Source organism: Scophthalmus maximus, chromosome 18 (assembly GCF_022379125.1).
Source record: "Scophthalmus maximus strain ysfricsl-2021 chromosome 18, ASM2237912v1, whole genome shotgun sequence".
Lineage (NCBI taxonomy): Eukaryota > Metazoa > Chordata > Actinopteri > Pleuronectiformes > Scophthalmidae > Scophthalmus > Scophthalmus maximus.
In genome coordinates, this window is record NC_061532.1 from 13,023,549 (window position 1) to 13,043,604 (window position 20,056).

The 20,056-nt window shown below is 40.9% G+C and overlaps 4 protein-coding genes across 9 annotated transcripts; 1 reads left to right on the plus strand and 3 right to left on the minus strand.

Moving 5' to 3' along the window:
* The first annotated feature begins 1,074 nt into the window (after positions 1-1,074).
* mrps10 (mitochondrial ribosomal protein S10) lies at positions 1,075-3,360 on the plus strand. Of its 2 annotated transcripts, none has more exons than XM_035617843.2 (7): positions 1,075-1,222; positions 1,407-1,459; positions 1,965-2,034; positions 2,161-2,300; positions 2,397-2,505; positions 2,765-2,854; positions 2,976-3,360. In XM_035617843.2, exons 1-7 carry the CDS (start codon positions 1,151-1,153, stop codon positions 3,054-3,056), a joined length of 615 nt encoding a protein of 204 aa, XP_035473736.2. In that variant the 5' UTR covers positions 1,075-1,150; the 3' UTR covers positions 3,057-3,360. The 2 variants fall into 2 exon arrangements, with proteins under 2 accessions (XP_035473736.2, XP_035473737.2); XM_035617844.2 differs by lacking the exon at positions 1,075-1,222 and adding an exon at positions 1,300-1,318.
* A 128-nt stretch (positions 3,361-3,488) lies between these two features.
* Positions 3,489-10,606, minus strand: si:ch211-51e12.7 (uncharacterized protein LOC336335 homolog). 5 transcript variants are annotated; one of them, XM_047328767.1, is made up of 7 exons: positions 10,419-10,606; positions 8,656-8,744; positions 8,248-8,397; positions 7,972-8,115; positions 7,557-7,685; positions 4,755-4,792; positions 3,489-4,685 (listed from the first exon to the last, which is right to left on the minus strand). In XM_047328767.1, exons 1-6 carry the CDS (start codon positions 10,422-10,424, stop codon positions 4,759-4,761), a joined length of 552 nt encoding a protein of 183 aa, XP_047184723.1. In that variant the 5' UTR covers positions 10,425-10,606; the 3' UTR covers positions 3,489-4,685; positions 4,755-4,758. The 5 variants fall into 5 exon arrangements, with proteins under 5 accessions (XP_047184723.1, XP_047184720.1, XP_047184722.1 ...); XM_047328764.1 differs by having other exon boundaries at positions 4,755-4,863; XM_047328766.1 differs by having other exon boundaries at positions 3,489-4,792.
* Positions 10,607-10,821: 215 nt separating this feature from the next.
* msgn1 (mesogenin 1) lies at positions 10,822-12,270 on the minus strand. Its single transcript, XM_035617853.2, has one exon. The coding sequence runs from the start codon at positions 11,860-11,862 to the stop codon at positions 11,413-11,415; it is 450 nt and encodes a 149-aa protein (XP_035473746.2). The 5' UTR covers positions 11,863-12,270; the 3' UTR covers positions 10,822-11,412.
* A 667-nt stretch (positions 12,271-12,937) lies between these two features.
* On the minus strand, positions 12,938-19,921 carry LOC118290269 (flap endonuclease GEN homolog 1). Its single transcript, XM_035617819.2, has 13 exons — positions 19,174-19,921; positions 18,839-19,037; positions 18,517-18,693; positions 17,864-17,974; positions 17,708-17,781; positions 17,523-17,608; positions 17,136-17,286; positions 16,853-16,889; positions 16,666-16,746; positions 16,453-16,583; positions 16,310-16,371; positions 15,193-15,342; positions 12,938-14,685 (listed from the first exon to the last, which is right to left on the minus strand). Exons 1-13 carry the CDS (start codon positions 19,332-19,334, stop codon positions 13,271-13,273), a joined length of 2,835 nt encoding a protein of 944 aa, XP_035473712.2. The 5' UTR covers positions 19,335-19,921; the 3' UTR covers positions 12,938-13,270.
* Between the last annotated feature and the right edge of the window lie 135 nt (positions 19,922-20,056).

Here is a 20,056-nt window from a genome sequence, read left to right on the forward strand (position 1 = left end):
CGGGGAGGAAAAGATGTGTGTGTGTGTGTGTGTGTGTGTGTGTGTGCGCCCACAGACATGATACCATATAGCATGTGGTCGTGGGACAAGTGTTCATATCTGTCGCTCCAGTAGACGCAGAGATTACAGACATTGAATGCGTTTATAGATTCGTCATTTGCTTTGTGCGCACATCTGTGATCTAAAAAGTAACCATAGCCGTCAGAGTTTTTACTTTAGCAACTGTAGCAATACCAGCATGGAAGTTTAACCATCAAATATATTATAAAACTATAAAGGAGAAGCAAATACAACCAAATATATAGAATTTGAGTGAAGGAAAGGAACGTTTTTTAAATGTAATCTGCATTGTTCATTCTGTAAAATGAAAGTTTTCATACCGAGCGCATACCAGTGAAAGACACATATCTGTCGATATTATCGGCCAACCGATATATCAGATGGGCTCTAATATAGGTTTTTACTATTGGTCCTGTGGTTGCAATGCCAATACTAAGTGTGCCATGGTCCCAGTCTCCCAGGGACCCAAAACAATCCACAGATGTTTGCGTTTAACTCTCTGATGGCACATTTGCTTAATATTTTCCTCCACTATAGTAAAATATTACCTAATCTCGTGGCCCTTGTCTTAGAGAAGGCTAATGTTTTAAAATCTAGTTCTAAGGTACATATTTTCAAATTATTATAGTACTATGTGATTAGGGGAAAAATTATAAAGCCATACATTGTAAAGTAACTGACATATTTGTTTGTTTTGCACAACATCTACGAACAGCTACCTAACCTGACAAATTGTTTAATTTAGGAAAACTAAATGTAGATGGTCACTGATGGATTTGGTCACTGAAAGCAGTTGTAGCATGGTGGTTACACAGCAAATGTCATCTCTAAATGTTCACTGATGTTTATTAGAAGGTTATTGTGGCATTAATAATAAAATAAAAAAAACATACTAAAATTCTTGAGTAAAGTACAAGTACTGCAGACCCAGGTACCTTTCAAAACACATATTATGCAATAGTAAAGATTTTGATAATGTGTTTATGGTGAAAGTGGTGGTAAACCATGTGGTAGTAGTAAACCCTCCCGTACGCATGGGGGCAGTATTGTAAAGTGACAGCTCCTTCTGTCCTTCCTTGGCTCAAAAAACATGGCGGCACCCATGGCTCTCAGGCGAGAACTGTGTTCTTTGGCAAGGATACTCACAGGAATCTCACATTTGGTAAAGTAACCGACGTTTTTCTTTCTGTTGCCCAATGTCTGCGAGCAAATAACTAACTTGACAGTCTAAGGAGTTTGAAAGGATTGAATGTAGATGGTCAGTAAAGCTCACAATTTGGCAACTGACGGCAGCAAATTCCTCTGAATCTCTAAATGTCCACTAATGTAAGTGTATTTATTTCCAGGGACCGAGAGCTTTGGTCGCCCGTTCAGGTCACAAGAAATATAATATAATCAGGTATGTAACAGTGTTTATTATATGAAGTCTATGTAGATTATTTATAATGGTTACAAACACAAGCACACGACTTGTAAATATCTGGACTGCAAGTTGTCACAAAATGGGTCGTTTTGCATTTTTGCAATTATCATTTTCTTATTATTAGAGGATTGCTATTTAGTAAAGTTAACATGCAAAAGCGTAAAAAGCTGCAACATAAGTATCTGTCTATTTCTATTAGTACCTGTATGTGTTGCCCTAAATGATTTCTACATAAGTTTAAAAATCATAGCATCTATTTGTGGACTTAAGAATATCTTCTTCTTTTTTGCCTGCTTGCTGAATATTTTACTCCATGCAGGAGCATTCACCGTGTTTGCAATTGCAGCAGTCAGTGGTTTCAAAAACAAGATTGAGTTTTAGGGCAAAAGCAAAATATATAATAGGTAGTTGTCTTAAAGTTACAGGATTTTTGGTAACAATATTAATGTACCAGAAATGATTCACTGCTCTGTCTTTGCAGGTCCCATCTTCCGCAGACTCCCAGCACTTTCTTCCATACAGCAACAGTGTTTTCATCAACACCCTCATTGGTAAATCAACAGCAGAATACTTTATTTACTTAGTGCTGTTTTAAGACAGCTCAGTTTTTCAGTAATAACATTTTAATAGTTTAAAAGTGAGAGTTTCACTCATGCACATTTTATGTTTCTTTGCAGGTCACTGTCACAGAAGAGCCTGATGTGCTGTATCAGAAGGTGTCAGTTTTGGTCAAAGGTCATGACAGGGCCGTCTTGGACAGCTATGAGTACTTTGCCACCCTGGCAGCTGAAGAGCTGGGCGTCAATATCAGCAAAGTGTGAGTCTTCCTACAAGCTAACAATGATGACTTTTCTACTGACTGTATAACCTAATGCCGCCATGTTCGTTGTGCTTTTCCTCTGCTCTGCAATAGTTACGAACCTGGCAAGGAGATAGACAGACTTACGCTCCTTAAGTCGGTACACATCTTCAATAAACACAGGGTCCAGTATGAGATGAGGACACACTACCGGTGCATTGAGGTGAGGAGTTTCAACACAGTTTGATTTAATAACTACAGAAACCCCTGAAGCAATCAGATATTATTCATCTGAAGACATCATGCTCTACATGCAGCTTTAAGTAGTTTATTCACTTATTTTACTAGATTTTTCTAAACCTGGTGTAAACCCATTAGACAGGCCATTTGTGCCAGAAGGCTATAAAGCAATTTCTCATTAAGTACAATGGTTCATGAGGACTATCACATCAGTTTAAATTGTACTGTCTCCTGTCTTGCAGTTGTCTCATTTAACGGGATGCACAGCTCAGGTGTTCCTCGAATACATCCAGAGGAACCTCCCAGAGGGAGTAGCCATGGAGGTGACAAAGGTGCGGCACTGAAGAGTCCTTCTCTTCCCAAATCTAAATGAGTAAGATTCCACTAAGCCTGTGGCCCACAAATGAATAAATACATTTATTTTCCCCCCTCTTGTTCTGTTCATGTTGTCAGACCACCATGGAGAAGGTTCCAGATCACATCCTTGAACCCATGTGGAAGGACCACCCCGTTGACGACAAGCCCAGCCAGTGAATGCAGCGATGCGCAGCAGATGCTTATTGGATGTCTTTTCTCAGACATCAGTAAATATGTTGAGCATCTGGGAAAACATTCAAAATGTAAAACTATTATACACTTGTCTCAACTGCTCATCATGTATAATTCAATAGAGACCATTATCAAACAAAGACAGGTCATCTTCAGCTACAGAACTTGAGAACTTGCATCCATTATGTCACCATGTAACTGTTTCATGTTTTCATTGTTTTTTTCTGTGGCAAAACAACATGAAATCAATCGATCAATAAATAACATTCTGTATTTAAGAACTACTTTAGATTTGAGCTCTCATTTATAAGATTCTAACAGCTCTACATTAATACAGCAATGTTTTTCTTATTTTTTTATTGGATGGGGTTGTTACTAAACATTTACTGTAGGACACAAGACACAGCACACAAAACAGTACATTTTGCATTTATTGAATAATTGTTGTACAAGAGTTAATAAGGCAAAACATAAAAAATCAACTGGACTCAACATAAATTTCTGTTCAATAGTGAAAGCATCAGGGCTCATTTATTCTGAGCGACTAACGACTCGTCCTTCCTGTTATTAGAATTTCCTGCAAGTTTCCTAATAGTCCCTATATTTATCATCATTGATACTTGGCCATCTCCATTGCTCTATTTAAAGAATACTTAACCCTCGCCCTCCCTTCCTGCTTTAAAAGGCTGCTGTCGTTCAGAGACGACACTCCAACATTAATCATTAAGTAGGTCATGTCCACAAAGGAAGTAGTGGGAGGAAGGTTGAGAGACTGTCTATTTCCAGCTATACAACACAAATCATATAAATGAGCCATTTTGAAGTCCCTGCTCATTTTAGCATAGACCTGGTGTTGAGTATGGTTGTAGGGATCTTGTGTGATTATAAATGTTGGCCTTACTTTTAATTTTTTTTTTGCAGATATAACGTCATTATGAAAGAAATTTTCTTATCCAATTTCTAAACCACACTTTAATTCTGTTTTGTTTGGTAACTTTAAGTTTATAAACATCAGCTCAAAAAAATACACAGGAATTCTTCTGCATGTTGTGATCACTCGCTTACATAAATATGCCACAAAAAACAAACAATTTTTTTTCTGAACACTACACAAGCCAATTATAAAGCTCTTTCCTGAGAAACTTACATATACATATGACTTAACTTCTTGAAGTGGCTCCTGTAATAATTTATGTATGTATATAATATAATAATGTATATGCAGTATTTACATATATATGATTCATTATTCAAACATAGGCATACTCAGTAAACACAAAAACAGTTGGTATTTTTGTCACTGTATCATTGACACTATATTGACGATACTGTCACTTATATGAAAACACATCATGATTATGCATTGGAAACTGGTATAACTATGGTGATGCATAATGTTCACCAGCAGAAACAAAACAACAGTGTATGATCGACACTGTAGTTAAGTGTTGCAAAAGATTTTAGGTCGAGTTTCTGAATCTTCTAGTGGGAACCAGCGTACACAGTAACGAGATGCTGCCAAATGTAATTCAGTGCAGTCGTTTTTAATTTATGAGGAGTACTTGTATGTCTCACCTGGTCGGGTACAACTCTGCAGTTGTCTCACCTTCCATCCTGAAAGAGAGAGTCTCCAGGCATCAGAGAAAGAGGGGTTTAGGGACTAACACACAAGAAGAGGCTCACCTTTTCAAGTGAAGTGCCGGACCTTAGGTGACACACCGCTGTTGGAGAAGGAAAGAGATGTGAAGGAAGGCCTGGGTTCCTGGTGGGTTTGCTGTACTTTGTGCCCCCCCTTCAGGAGACAACAGCAGTTACAATCAACGAAAGGGAGAAAGAAGAAGAAAAAGGGACTGCAGAGACCGAGGAGCCAGCAAAATGTACTGAAAGAGTGCTGAAGAGATGGAAAAAGACAGACAGAGGGGAGAGGAGAGTGCAACACCTGTCTGTGGCTCATTTGCTAAATGGAATGACTTTGGCATCTGCAGCATCTGAGTAACTCGACAAAATAAAATGCTCTTTCTTTCAGAAATAATGTTGACTCCTTGTGTGTGCCAGTAGTTCTTCCAAGAGGCAGTAAAAAGAATAGATGTTTTTTTTTGCCTTTAGGGAAAGACTGCCACATGCATTTACATGACTTAAAATCTGTACTTTGTAAAAACATTAATTTTGTAGTTGTAGCTGTTATTAAGACAACAGGTACAGCAATACAATTGTATTTTTCTTGAGGATTACATATATATGTGGGAGTATAGGACAAATTATATAAGAACATTTAATTATAAGAATGAACATGGGTAAAAAAAAAAACTCCTTTGAAGACTGCTTAAAATTACTGAGTGACTTGATATAACAGACAGAAAATATGACAGTCCTTGGTCATATCAGAGTGCTTATCCTTTGCAGATGATGTCCTCCTTTTAGACATGCTACCACCGAAATTTAGCAGTGACATGACCTTCAGTCACAAGCCTCTCAATGCCCCAGCAAGTGGAGTGGTTCAGAGTCCTCCAGCCAGATAAAAATTTCACATTTTTGGACTCTGCACCATGAGATGAAATTCAAAGATTATGTCTTTTCTGGTCTGCAATTAATTACAGCCCTCAGCAAGCCGACAGAAATGACTAACTGACATCCACTGAATGCTTATAAACTGCTATGTTCATTAGGGGCTCATTCTTCTATATAACAGTTCTGTATAATTGTGTGCAATGTTCAGATATGTTGGAAAATATTAATGACAACTCTCAGACTTGTTTTGGGAATAAACAAAAAAAAAAGAGAAGTTGAGTTTATTTTTAGTTTTATTATTTATTTTTCTTCACTGCTTAAGTCATATGTCCTGACGATTCTCATAAAACACATTCACAGGTTCACAAACGTTACGTTAAGTACAGTGAATAAAGTATTTGTAACACTTCAGAAAACTAAACACAGAGAAGAGTAAATTCTTATCCTTAAGTGAAGCAAATACTTTTCGAATGTGCTTCCGTTTATAAAGACTACTACATATATGTATTTCAGTATACTATTCATTTATAATGCCTTCTCCTCCTCAATAGACTGCTGGAGACAAACATGAATGTTCCAAACAGCAATAGTCATAACTTGAAATATCTGCACATTAAGGATATCAAATAATAAATCATTAAATACTCATGAATACTGTGATCTTTTCACTTGTCAGTGTGTCAGTGTTAAACAATATCTGCTGCACTGCTTTGTGAGGTTATTATACATAACTACAGTACTTCCATGTAACAAAAGGGAAGGTTAAGAGGTCCAAGATGTACGAAACTAGTTTACAGTGGTGCTAGAGGGCTGCTGTGTACGCCTTCTTTCATTTCCCCCACCTTCAAATATACATGGTCACCCATTTAAAAAAAAATCTTTATTAAGAATCAGGACATTTTCTTAAGGCTCACGGGGGTGACTGTTACAAGAACCACACAACATTTAATTAAATCTTATCAGTCCCTTTCTTAACAATCTCAAGTATTTCCTACAATATCAACAGGGTTTTTTTGGTAACAGAATGTGAAAATGCCTTTACATTAAGTTTTGAGGCATTTTGTGTGTCCTGGTTTTGTCTTTAGCCATTACACATTATTTCTTTGCCAGTAGACAATATCAATAACCAGACAATTGGCCACAGATTATGTCATAAAGATACTCAGAGGCTTTGGAGAACACACAATTCAGGGGCATTTCGTTCACTGCACCACTTTAGGCTCTGCTTGTGTACTTTGTTTATTGTTTTTTATGGGCAGGCTGTGTTAAAAGCGTCGGCCACCAGGGGGCCCTGGCCACCTCTGGCCTCTGCCAGGTGGGGGGTGAGGCGGAGGAGAGACCGGTCCATTGTGGTAGCTGTGTAAAAGGATAAAATCACACATTGGATTCTTGGCTTACGCCAATAGGGGTAGACTCTGATAAGAGCAGCCATCTGAATTATTAAATCACGGATGTCATCCCCCCTGAACTAACTGTGAACGTTGTGACAGGCAAAATACAGTGAAATGTCTTGTCCCGTTTCATCCGTTCCATGCAATGTTTGAGAGTCTGACTTGAAATAGTTGAGCAGTGAGTGAGTATAATTTTAATTTACAAATTAACTTAATATTATTTAACTCTGCAACTGTTGTCGTAAGACTATTTGGGTATTTTTCATTATATTTGGTAGACAAAGAGAAAGAGAAGTGCGATAATTCGAGGGTAAGTTAAGAGTAGAGAAAATTAAGTTAAATAATGGGGATTTAGAGAAAGGGACAGGAAGGACTGTGCATGTGTGTCACATCCCTCAGTCTTTTTTAGCTCTCTACATATTTGCATCATGGATTTTAAGGAACACAACTGGTGTAAGCATCGTCTCAAACGCTTCCCAGGTGTATTTTAAATCCATTTAGGAAGCTTATAAACGGCGCAGGCAAAGTGTAGAGAAGTGTTACCTGCAAAGCTCAAGCATGATGCTAATATTCAAGGAGCTCTTACCCTCTCGGGCCGCGCGGGTGGAAGTGGCGTGGAGGTCCAAGGGGCGGCATGCCACGGCCTCGTGGGTGAGGTGGTCGTCCTCTGAAACCAGGATGACCCGGAGGAGGTGGTGGAGGAGGAGGTCCATGCCTACAGACGGGTACAAACATAACAGCGATACAAGAAACAATTTTTTCCTGACCCAGAAACCGGCCGTGATGTAAGAGAGCGATTTCTACGGTCAGTTGAGAAACAAACAAAAAAAGTCTTCTCAGTGAAAGGAGTGATTCAACAAAAAAAAAAGTGAAAAAAAATAGCTGGATTAAAAAGGTATGGCTATTGAAATATATGGTTATCATAGACAAACTATGAATCAAGCCAAAGCTGGTGCATGGTTCCCTACATGTGTGATTGTGTGTTCGTGCAAGGTGGTTACCTGTGCATGGGTTGGAAGGGGCCTCTGAGGTGCATGGGAGGCGGTGGTGGAGGGGGAGGTGGAGGAGGAGGGCCCATACCCATTGGTCCACACCTACCTAGATGACCTCTAAGGTTCGGATAAGGACACATCCGCCCCATTCCCCTGCAAAGATAAGATAAAAAATGATATGTATCCAATATTAATTGTACCTGAATACAGCCTGCATCAGTGGTAGTTTAGATTTTTGAGTGAATCTATAAAAAAAGGAAAAACACTTTGACATATATACTTTACCTCATGGGGGCAAATCCATTCATGGCTCCACCCCTCACTCGTCCCCTCCCATGTCCAGGTGGACCGAATCCCTTCATCATTCCTCGCCCACCACGCATGCCACCACGATTCATCCGGCCCCCTCGACCACGCCCTCTGAACCCGCGACCACTGAGTGAATATAATGTATATATATATATATACATATATATACACACATATATATGAAACTGGCATTATCAAAAAGTCCAAGTTCAATCATGTTTAACAAAATGGGCAAAAATACATCAGTAGGATGTTACTGGAAAAAAAATTGATCATGGGTAAGTCCAGATTTTCTCTTACCATTGCCTGCTCTTGACAAACAGGTTAAAAACCATTGTGTATCCACAACTAGAGTATAAGGCTGCACAAGACAACAGGACAGACCTGGATTTGTATTCGGTTACAGTTCTCCGAGATTCACCCTTGAAAGTCTTTGAAGTTTCTGTCATCTTCTCATCTGTGTCTGCATCCATCTGAAATGATTAAAATAAATTATAACATACAACCACAACGGTAATGGATTCGTTAAAAGTAACATTCTTAATTTTACTACACACAAAACAGAAAAGACATAATACACAATTATATTCTTTTATCATCAAAAAGACTTCTACTTGCAGATATACTCTCTGCAGAAAGAAGAAAACATTTTAACATAAATTCATGCAGAAATAAATTCTGAATTCCCCGGCAGCTGTAAAGTAATCAAGCAAGATGTTATTTGCTTCTTTTATAATATTTGATGACAAGTTAAAATCTGAGTCCAATCAACAATTACAACACCTCCAACAGTCTAGGTCGGTGGGGGTGATGTAATGGTGTGGGAACCGTTTTCTTGGAATGCTTTGCTTTCCTGCAATGACTTAATGATATTGTATGAGAACATGTTTGATTATAATATTCACCGACGAGCAACAAATTTAGGCATGTGGGTGTACGACGTGACACAATGTTGTTAAAATGTCACCCAGCAGATCTTCGAAACACGAAACCTCTGCGCTGCATTGTTCCACAACTGGTATGTGACATACTGTGGATGCCTCTCGCCGGGAACTGGTGTCAAGTTTGCAAGTAAAACTGCAACTCAAATCCAATCGCAAGGAAATTATTAATACCCCAAAGCCCGGATCAGGATCACTGCTGTAAATATGAAGTGTATGTGCTGGAGTGTGGATCGGGAAGAAAGGCGGCTTAAGTGATGTGGGGAAAACTATGGATGGAGGGTTGGGCAGTTAAGCATGAAACTGACACTTTACATATTTGGAAAATAAGCGTCTGAAACATGTTCGTCTTCTAGTTTGTGCAGACTCGTGAGTTTCAGTTATACAGGTACTCCTGCATTATGGTCACGTTGTGTGCCGTTTATTCCGTACTTCACTTCAATTAGAATTCCTGTTGAATGATTCAGTGTTATGTTTGTTATGGTCATGTTTGAGGCTGTAGTTTGTGATGTTGTCGAATAGAATTGTGATATATTTCTTAAATGTTTGTAATAGTTCCCAATTTTACAAATACATTCTAGCAATCTTTAACTATATCAGATCATCTTTTTGGATTCAGATATTGCACATTACTGTATATTGTGAGGAGTTAGTCAAAAGTTTTGTGCAGCAGTGCCACTGCTTTTGGTGCAGACTGCTTAATGACAATGACAATAAAGACTGCAAAAAAACAAAACAAGCCACAGAGCACAGTCACATATACATATATACATTATCTGTGTTATTTTAAAGAACATAAGTCTGCAAAGCCAAAAGGCCCGACGAGCGTCATGGAAACAAATGTGCCCTGATCCTGAGAGGCGTGTGAGGAGCTGGGACCAGCACAGGGAATGTGTGCAACAAATACACTACATGTCTCTGATAATACCACTTAATACTGTTTAAACATTTAGGGGGGTAATGTTGAACACAGCTGGACCTGTCTAATTCCTGGAACTGACATCGTAGAGCAGACCCTGATAGGCACCGTGGTGTGTCCAAAACAGCTGCTTCGTTTTAAATAGGCAGACATTTAACGTCTGGATATCCACTTTCATAATTCAAATAAACTTACGAAATAATAACCCTATTAGGAACGCGTCTGGTTAAATGTTGTGGTTAAAAGGGGCGTGGCGCCTGTGAAATGTAAAGGGAGAGATGACTTACATTCATTTGGTGATGCAGGCGAGGTAGATTCAAATTATGATAATTTAATTTTCCTATTTGCTAGTAAAAAATAAAAAAATATATATTAGATGTATATTTAAAAAAAGAGAGATGTACAAAAGATCCCTACGACGTCTGTCGCCCCTTCACTCTTTGAAATGGCGGCGGCTGCATGAGGATCAGAAACATCCCAGGTCGGGATTCCTTTGCGAGACGCAACATTATGTGAAAGGCACCGCCCAACGGGAAGAATACCGGCGTCTGATTGGCTGATTTGCTGCTGTCAATTTAGGTTGTTTGGTATTCTGGTATTCTGATTGGAGGAATGGACTTGACGCGCGTGTTCCATCTGTTCTTCAGCCCGAAGACGGTTCATTAAACAACTGGGCCACGAGTTCAACACAAAATACAAATTTATTATAGATGCTTCTGTAGAAAACATATGGATTTTGTAAAATAAAATTCCAAAAAAATAAAAGTTAAACAAACCTGGTTCATTTGATACATAAAAGAATATGTGGAGACTTTCATATTTACTTGTCCTTTACAAAAACAACAGCATTCATTATTTAACAGCTCTCAGACACAACAAAACTTCAAAATATCACACAGCTACATAATGTTTTGAATAAGTATCATGTGGTGTTCTAAAATTCTAACACAAACATGAGAATAGTCAATACATATGCACGGTTGTATTTCATACCCATCATCAACATACACATCTCAATTAACAGCCTTTGTTTCCAAAACACTGAATTCATAATCCCCCACGAAGGCAGTCTCATATACGAAAAAATAACTGTCAAGTGCCCGTAAAAACAATATTTACATCATGGGAAGGGCAACAGGAGAAAGGAAGAAAAAAAAATTATAAATGGCATTAAGTTATCAAAAAGACGTGGCACTACTCAGCAGAGATATAAAACTAACTCCATCAAATGTCCAGAAGAGGACGAATCTTGTGCGTAAAACCTGGTCCACTGCGCGTGCGTTACGCGCGGCTCAGGGTGTCCGAGAGCTTGTTGATGTATTCGATGGTGTATTTGAGGGTCTGTATCTTGGTGAGGGGCTGGCCTCGTTTGCTGTAGTCCGGCGGCAGGTAGTCGCGGAGCTGGTGCAGAGCCTCCGCGATGCTCCGCATCCGCATCTTCTCCCTCTCGCTGGCCTTCACGCGTCGCTTGGTGGACATCTTGGCCTTGCCCGGCCCCTGCTGCGCTCCCGCGGCGGCCGCCGCCCTGCGTCCGGCGAAGGCGAACGAGAGATCGCCGATGTCCTGGTGCCCGCCGGAGAAGCACATCTCCGGCGAGGAGCACATGGAGTCCATCGAGGAGTCCGGTGACGCGGATTGAAGCGAGTCCCGGTCTTCTCCATAAGGGCTCTCGTGGCGCTTCCATCCAGACAGGATTTCAGCTGTAACAGTGTCCATGTTAAAAGGGTCCATGTTTTAAAAAAAATAAAATAATAATAATATCCCGAGACTTCGCAGCGTCTATGCAGCTAAGGATGACATTCAGGGCGGATGACTGTGAAGGGGATTTTAGCCAAAGCGTTTTTATATAGAAGCAGATCTCCGGAGGTTTATAGGGTTCACAGCTCAGGCGCAAAAAAAAAAAAAAGTTCAAAGAAAACCTCAAGTGACAACATGCTACCTTCCCGAAGGACGTCGTCGAGGTTGGCACTGGGGTGTGAATAAGGCTAAATAGGCGGATAATGTGACGGAAAGAAAAATAATTAGATTCCTTTTGTGCGGAATCGCCCTTTAAAGTCTGCACGGCGACAATTATCGGTTTGATGTGATCCGTCTTAATGGGAAAGCAGTGGGAGGATGCGCTTTCACCTGGGACCTTCGCACCTCACTGACAAGTGAGGCCCGCGTGTGTCCTCAGTCTGGAAGTCAGACGTCCCCCCCAAAAAACAAAACATTGGCCAAAATCATCATGAAGTGAGATGTCAGAGCAACAGAAGGTTCAGTGTCAGCATCATTCGTCGTCCTGTCTGTATATGATGAACATTTACAGTGACAAATAATTCACAGTGTTAAAAGCCCTGTACTCCTTCAAATAACAGACTTGACCACTTTCGTCCTCGTTTCCAATGCTATTGTGCCTGTTTTCTACCCAACATATACACTCAACAAGAGCAGGACACAAGATTAAGGACATAAATTGTAAAGTACAACCAACTGTTTCCATGTCCAGCACTTGTTTTTTAGGGAGAAAAATAACATTTAAGAGCTGGAACAGAGTTGTTATTTGGGCAGCTGTCACCAAGCTCCTGCCAGACCTTTCATGTCTGAAAAGGTGAGTAAGGCCTCACTCATGATCAAGGGGAACAACACCAGTGGGTTGTAAAAAAAACCAATGGCTCAGTGTCCTGTGTGCTTGTCAATGAGCAGTGGGAGGAAAAAACAAAAAAAGCACTTGTGGTGCCGTAATGCGGCGTTTAATACTTAAAACGGTGCTTATCTGCAAAAACTTTTCACCGGTTAGATTCGGAATCAGAGACACAAGCTTTGGTTAGAGCTTCTTGAAGAACTTGTTTATTTGAACAAATTTAATTTTTTATATATTTTTTTGCATTGGCCTTGCAACCAGTCAAGGTTTTCAATCTCGAAACATAATTCAACGAAGATCAGAATGCACCCCATTAATAAAAACACCTTTATCATATTTATTACGTGCATATTTGCTTGAAGAAAATACCATTATTGGATTATCAATAACCTTACTAATTCATTTTCTGTCATTTGACGAATTGGCTAAAAGCTAGTAAGTAGACCTTGATTAATTGTTCACATTGAACATGATATAACTTAAATGTTCCTGTCCGTCATCCTGTAACGATGCTGCTCACTTCAGAAATTTCAGCCTCAGCCTCTCTGCCAGTGGCAGTGGACTCTCGCTACAAAGCACAGAATCGTCGCTGTCTGACACAGTGATGGGTGAACCTGGAGTCGGAGAGAGCACATCGCCGTCCATGAGATCCTGGAGTTGGCTTTTAGTCAATACAGGTGTTAGTTTGTCTGTTTCGACATCTGCGCGTCGTCTCTGAGATTTTGGTCCCGGTGGCTGATGGAAATGAGCCGGTTTCACTGTTTGTTTGGTTGATTTATGAACAGAAATCGGTCTCAAGGGGAATTCTGTGATGAAGCCGTCCTCGATCTTGTTTATGGGCTTCAAATTAACCATTCTCTGAGGTCCGAGCTGCTTGTTCTCTGTGTCACTGTCCTCGCTGGAGGAACACACGCTCGAACACACGCTCTTCTTGGTGGTCTGCGGCACCTTCCTGTCTTTGTCACTTCGACCGAGGTCAGAGTGCGACCTCTGCGGTGGGGCAGAGGAGGAGGAGGAGGATGATGATGATGATGATGATGATGACGTGGCCACCCTGACAAATTTATATTTCTGGGGAGGCTTCTGGGGGCGATGACGTTTGTCCTTGAGCGTACTTTTATCTTGTGCTGGAAGAACGAAAGTGTGAGTTTCTCTTTCTGCCTTATTCCTCACACACTGGCTTTCATCACCGAGTGGTTCTTTTTTCTTGACATCAGATTTGGTTCCTGTAAATTTACTGTCACCATCACCTTCACTGGAGATTTGTCTCTTTGGTTTTGAGTCCGTGTTGTGAGGACAGATGTGTTCGAGAGAGGCTAACTCGTGATTCAGTTGTTTTGTGACTACATCATTGCGTACCTCCTGGTTTATTGCTTTGGCGGCATTCCTCATGAGCACCCTGTCCCTGAGAGGACACTCGGTGTAACACAGCTCTGGAGCAGATCTGGAATCTGCTTGTTTGACATCACTTGATGTTTTCTGCCGGGTGTTTTTGTCCTCTGTTTCCCTGACGTCACTGTCTGGGGATTTATCTAACGTGGGCTCTGTGGTTTGGTTTTTAGCCACTTGCGGCGGTGGAGAGGACGTGAAGGACAAAGCATCCCAGTCGATATCACTCAGGTGTAGAGCATCGATAGCAGCAGAGGCGGACGGTGAAGCAACAGCCTCTGAATCGGCATGAGACGGCGGAGTTGTGGGGCAATTACCAAGAACGTTGGGGTCCTTTTTCGTGTTTCTATGCTGCGTATGGTTCACAGGAGTGCCCAAAACCACCACTTCAGTTTTTTCTGTGTTTGAAATGGTAGGGAGTGGCGTTTGTGGTTGAGCGGTAGCATTTGCTGAAGAACTCTGAAGGCTCATCTGAGCCAAGAGCTCCGTAATACCATCGGAGACGTCAGCTGGCTTCTCCTTTTTCCGGTTTGGTTTCTTTTCTGTAAAAGAAAAATTGAGAGAGAAAATCTTACGAAAATTATATGAATCAATTCAAAGCTACTCTGATAATATTCTCGCTCTTCTCCTGATTGAAATTTCTTCAGTCTCCGTTTCAGAAAGCGGAGCTCTGCAGTGGTGAGGACCAGGTGGAGCGGAGCACAACCTGCGTAAAGTGCCAGCGAGGCCTGTGAGTCAGACACCTCCCGGCTGCATCAAAGCTTTTGGTGTGAACCGACCGAGCTGACAAACTCGACATTTTCAGGTGTCAGAGCAGCTGTAACAGACAACTTTGAAAAAACAAGGAAACGCTCCAGGTGCCTTTGATCAGAACCCCGGCGTGGGAAGCCTGTCTTCTAGCCCGTTATGTCTGTGATGTCATGTGAAAAATGTGACTGTCCGACGAGGGTAAGCTTCCAAGACCAAAACATAGATACAAAAACTACTCAGAAAAAAAGCATTTATCTTTCGACATGCAATTCTTTAAAGTGAATATTAAATTGTCTTACTTTTGGTTTTGTTTTCTTCAGCCAGAGCTTTGTCTCTCCGGTATCTCTCCACCACCTCTGGGAAGGCCACGTGAAAGAGAGACTCTTCCTCCACTGTCCTCACCTCATGTTGACTCTCTGCAGGATGATCCTCAGGAAACATATAATGTTCTGCAGTATAAAAAGAGAAGAATGAAAAAAACAGGTAAAATTAGCTTGCAGTAAATGGCTGCTGTTTTTTGACTTATTATAATAATATATACAATGATATACAATTTTGAGATTTATTTTGAAGAAACATAACTTTCTTTAATAAATGATTTGACTTTGCAATGCAACCCCAGCAGACAAACTTGAAATGTATACAAAAAACATCTGCAAATACTTTTTTAATATACAGCCACATGTTAAAAATTTCATTTAATCATTAATAATTTTTTTTTTAATTTGGAAAACCTTATTTCATACACAAGAAACACACAACATGTAAGTAATGAGTATAATTAGCTAAAAACGTATTTAGAGAATATGGCAGCTAAGTAGCGATGTTTATCACAAATCAACCAATTTCCATCCAAAAACTTTAGATAAAGGCACTCATTCATCTGCTAGAGACACTATTGTAAAACCATGTATTTCTAATCAGACACTTAAGTAACAATATTATTAAAATGTTGAGTTATCATCAGATGTATGCCCATGATCTACATCCTGCAGATGTATCAAAACAATTTGTGATGAGAAACCACATTAGTCAGTAGCCGATTGAGACTTTCTCAGGCCAGTCATGTCAGACGGGCTTGTTAGTGAGGACTTTGATACGACAGATTTTCCCAGCCTGAGGAGGAAGCCACTTTAGCACCTAGTGGCTGTTGTGACTGATCTGCCACCTCTGAACCCCACCTCACAGCCAGTCACTAACAGACAACCCGGTGACGAGCGCCCCCGCAGCCCAGCCTCCGCTTAACGCAGCAGTCGTGTCACTCAAGTCAGAGTGGGTTCTGTTTGATATAGTTTCCTCTCTCATATTTTAATATGCAAGAAGGAAAACCGCAGCAAAACAGGGAATCGTTGATTAATCTGATGAGATTCTCTGTTTAGTGTCAAACCATTTTTTCCCCACAAGATTAAAACTGACCTGGCGTGCTCCAGATGACTTCGAAGCATGCGATGGCATTCCTCACTCTTGGTTTCAATATTCTTTTGAAGGAAACAAAAATTGTAATCTCCTTTCATTTCAGCTATTTCAGGGACATGTTAAAAAATTGAACTTGAGCTAACCTGAGCGGCTTGATTTGGGAGGACATTTCTCTGCCATATTTCCTGCTCATCAACTCTGTGTAGGTCATCAGGACTAGAACCTTTTCGCTGGTGTAGTGCTTCGGCCACTCCATCTTGTCATGGGCAAATTTCTGGAAAAAAATATTTGAAATATCCAAACCAAAGAAATATATAAACAACAAGCTGACCAAGTAATCTAAATTAACCAGTTACCTGAATCAACAGCATATTGGGCTGTCTCCTCTTGAAATGTGACACAGGCTTATCTTTGGAAATCAGAAACTCCCGGATGATCTGCAAAAGGAAATCTAAATATTAAAATAAACATAAACTATAGATTGTTATTCCAGTGTATGAAACAGTAACATATATAAACCATAGCAGATGAAAACAGCTGTACCTCTGTGAAAGGGAACTCATGGCTTGCCAGTGTTTTCCTTAGAAAGAAAGAAAACACCTGAACAGACTGAATTTAAAATGAAAACCAACCCACCTTTGCAATCCCCTCTGAAAATGATTTTTAACATTTAAAAAAATATATATCAAGCATAGCAAATATCTGTTGTTGTGGTCTTCTACAAATGTTCAAAACCCTCAAATTTATCATCCATAAATTGCCACTTGAGCAACTTGCACCAATGAACTTTTGTAATGCTGATAATTATTTACAGAAAGCCACCTACTTCCGGACATTTGCGTCCAAAGACGAAGCCTGGCGGGTCTGCTCGTAGCGGTGCCAGTCACAGGGACACTGGTAATCGAAATCCTGAGGTTGACAGAAATGCTTACTGTCGCAAAGCACACAGCCGCGACGCTCATGTGCCTTTGCCGAGCCTTAAAATAAAAAGAATCAGAATAAATATTTATCAAGCAGGAGAAAGAGAGAAGACAACACTTGTAAAATCTGAGGCATGTTCAGACATCTCTCACATACGTGTACGTTTTACCACGACAGGTGAAATAGCCTTAAAATCATCCATGTGTGAGAAGTGGGACACCCCCCATATTACTAACAACCTTTTATCAAGAGCAGACACAGAGGTCAGAGTTCAAAGCAGTGCACCACTCACCAGGATGTCGACATACGTGGCAGTGAGGAACTTTTTTCACAACTCCCTCAGACACACCCAGGTTATCCTCCTTCCACTGGATGAATCTGAAGCGACCGGAGAAAAGTTACAATTCACCAGTACAACACATGTTATGAACAACTAGTAGGAAAGGAAGTAAGTCATGCATGGATTTTGTCTCCTACCTCTGCAGAAGTGTTTGTCCTTTCAGTGTCTGTATGAGTTTAAGAGCTTGCTCTCTGCCAACACCTGGGATGCCCTGAGGGAAGTATGAAAATGCATAGTTAAACTTTGGTCAACCATGTCGATAAGTTTGCAAAACTTCAAAAGCTCCTCCATACCTTAGGAATGTAATCACAACCAAGGAGGATGGCGAGACCAACAAGGTTCTCTCTGGACAACTGTAACTCTGTTTGCACCCGAGAGGTCCGGTAACAGTCCACCTGAGGGTCCTGGAGGGAAAAGTGAGGAACAATAATGTGATGGGTTTTCTTTACAGTCAACAGAATGCAAAAAAATAACAATTCTTTTTCATTATCGCTTAATCCGTCGATTATTTTCTTGGTAGTTGTTTGGTTCATAAAAGGTACAAAAAAATTCCATCATGTTTCATAAATCCCAAGATGATATTTTTTTTTTCTACACACCAAAGCTGAAATCATAGAATTTTTACCCTTTATTTCTCCATAAAAAGGTTTTTGCTTAATAAATGGTATATAGCACATTAAAAGTGCTCCATAGTACAAGTCACATTCATCAATTCACACTTGTTTTCTATCAAACATCATTCACACACTGCTGGCACAGCTGTCGGGGGCAGTATTTTGGGGGGGGGGGGGTTCAGTGTCTCTCGCCCAACAACATTTCGGCATGTGGACTTTGCGAACCACTGACTATCTGGTTAGTGGATGACATAGTCGCCTTTCAATGATTCAGTGATATGGGTTCAGCTTTGTACACTGTCTGTGATTGAGGAGGTCTCTCACAAACATACTTTACTATTCATATTGAAGTTCCTGTAGACGGTCCGGGCTCCGTACAGGAATGCATCTCCATCGTTGGTGATGCAGCCGTCCACCAGGCCCTGTGAGTCCAGATAAGCACACATGGCCTCGGCCTCCCCAGCGGCCGTCACCCAGGGCAGACCCAGGTAGTCCAACATCTCTGCACACTGTGGAGGCAAGAGAAAGACAGAGAGAGAGTGTGATTATTAAAAATAACACGGATTTACACTTTATTAGAGCTGCAGGATAGGAGAGAGAGAGAGAGAGAGGGGGAGAGAGAGAGAGAGAGAGAGAGAGAGAGGAGTCACCAACCTCTCTGAGAACAGCGTTGAAGCGCCCTCTGCTGGTGGTGGTCGCAGACTTTGGAGCAGAGGTCTTTTTGAGTCCACCGAATCTCGCCTCTGTCCTCTTGCTCATGGTCTCAGCTTTGAGTTTGGGGGCTTCTCCTTCCATGACAAAGACGAGCTTCACCCCCATGAGTGTGAGGGAGGACACTCTGAAAAACAAGTTCCTACACACACAAAACAAAGCACATCAGACCGATGACCAGCTGCAGGGCAAAAAAGGTAATCAGAATTGACGCTAGAATTAATGAAGAATTAATTTGAAGTGCAGTGTGTGTGTGTGTGTGTGTGTGTGTGCATTACCTCAGGTGGGGCTTGGTAACCCTCCCCATCATGGCTTGGACGTGCTGAGCCTCGCACACCCACAGACTCAGATCGACAGCCAGTGTCTTTCCGCTCAAACTGTACAATGGCACCGACTCGCGAACCGTCTCCACGATAGACCACAGATCGTGAACACCCATTACTACACCGGAATGCGTTCGTGCCAATTATTTAACGGCGAGGAAAGTGTAGAAAAACCTAATTACTTGTCAACACAAAACAAGAACAACGCGCTGGGGATTTTCAAACAGTGGCGCCGTTGGGCCGCGTTCCACTCCTCTGACTCTCTCAACACTATGCTGCCTAGTTGCCGCGTAAACTATCACATTGGCATTAAAAACAACGTGAGTATTGACTATGAATTAATGTAAGAACCTATAATCTATAACGTACACGTGGCTCTTCGTTATTCAAACAACATGCTCCCTGAAAACAAGGTAGAAAGAAAGGCACTACGAAATTGAACGAGACCGGATATTTTAACATCAACGTCATATTAAAGCGCCTCCAAATGCTTGTTGCTGTGGATACGAGTCTTTGTTTACAGACTGAAGACTGGTTTCTGACTGAAGACTGTTGTTGTTTCTTTACTTTTATTTGCTCCGAATAAAATGTTTTATGGTAACGATTAATCTCGTGGTTTGCTGGTTTGTTTCCAGGCTTAAATCTCTTTATATAAGGATTTAATGAGTGAGTGAATCGGAAACTCACTTCCGGAAGCGGAGCCGTTCTAAAAGTGGGCGGTAACTCTTTTGTCCCAGTCAGGATCCTGAAGAGCGATGACGCTGGTTTTCCAGTGATCTGATTGGTCAGTAGTTTGGACTCATGACTGTCTTTCTTTGATCTCCTATCTCCGAGCCGT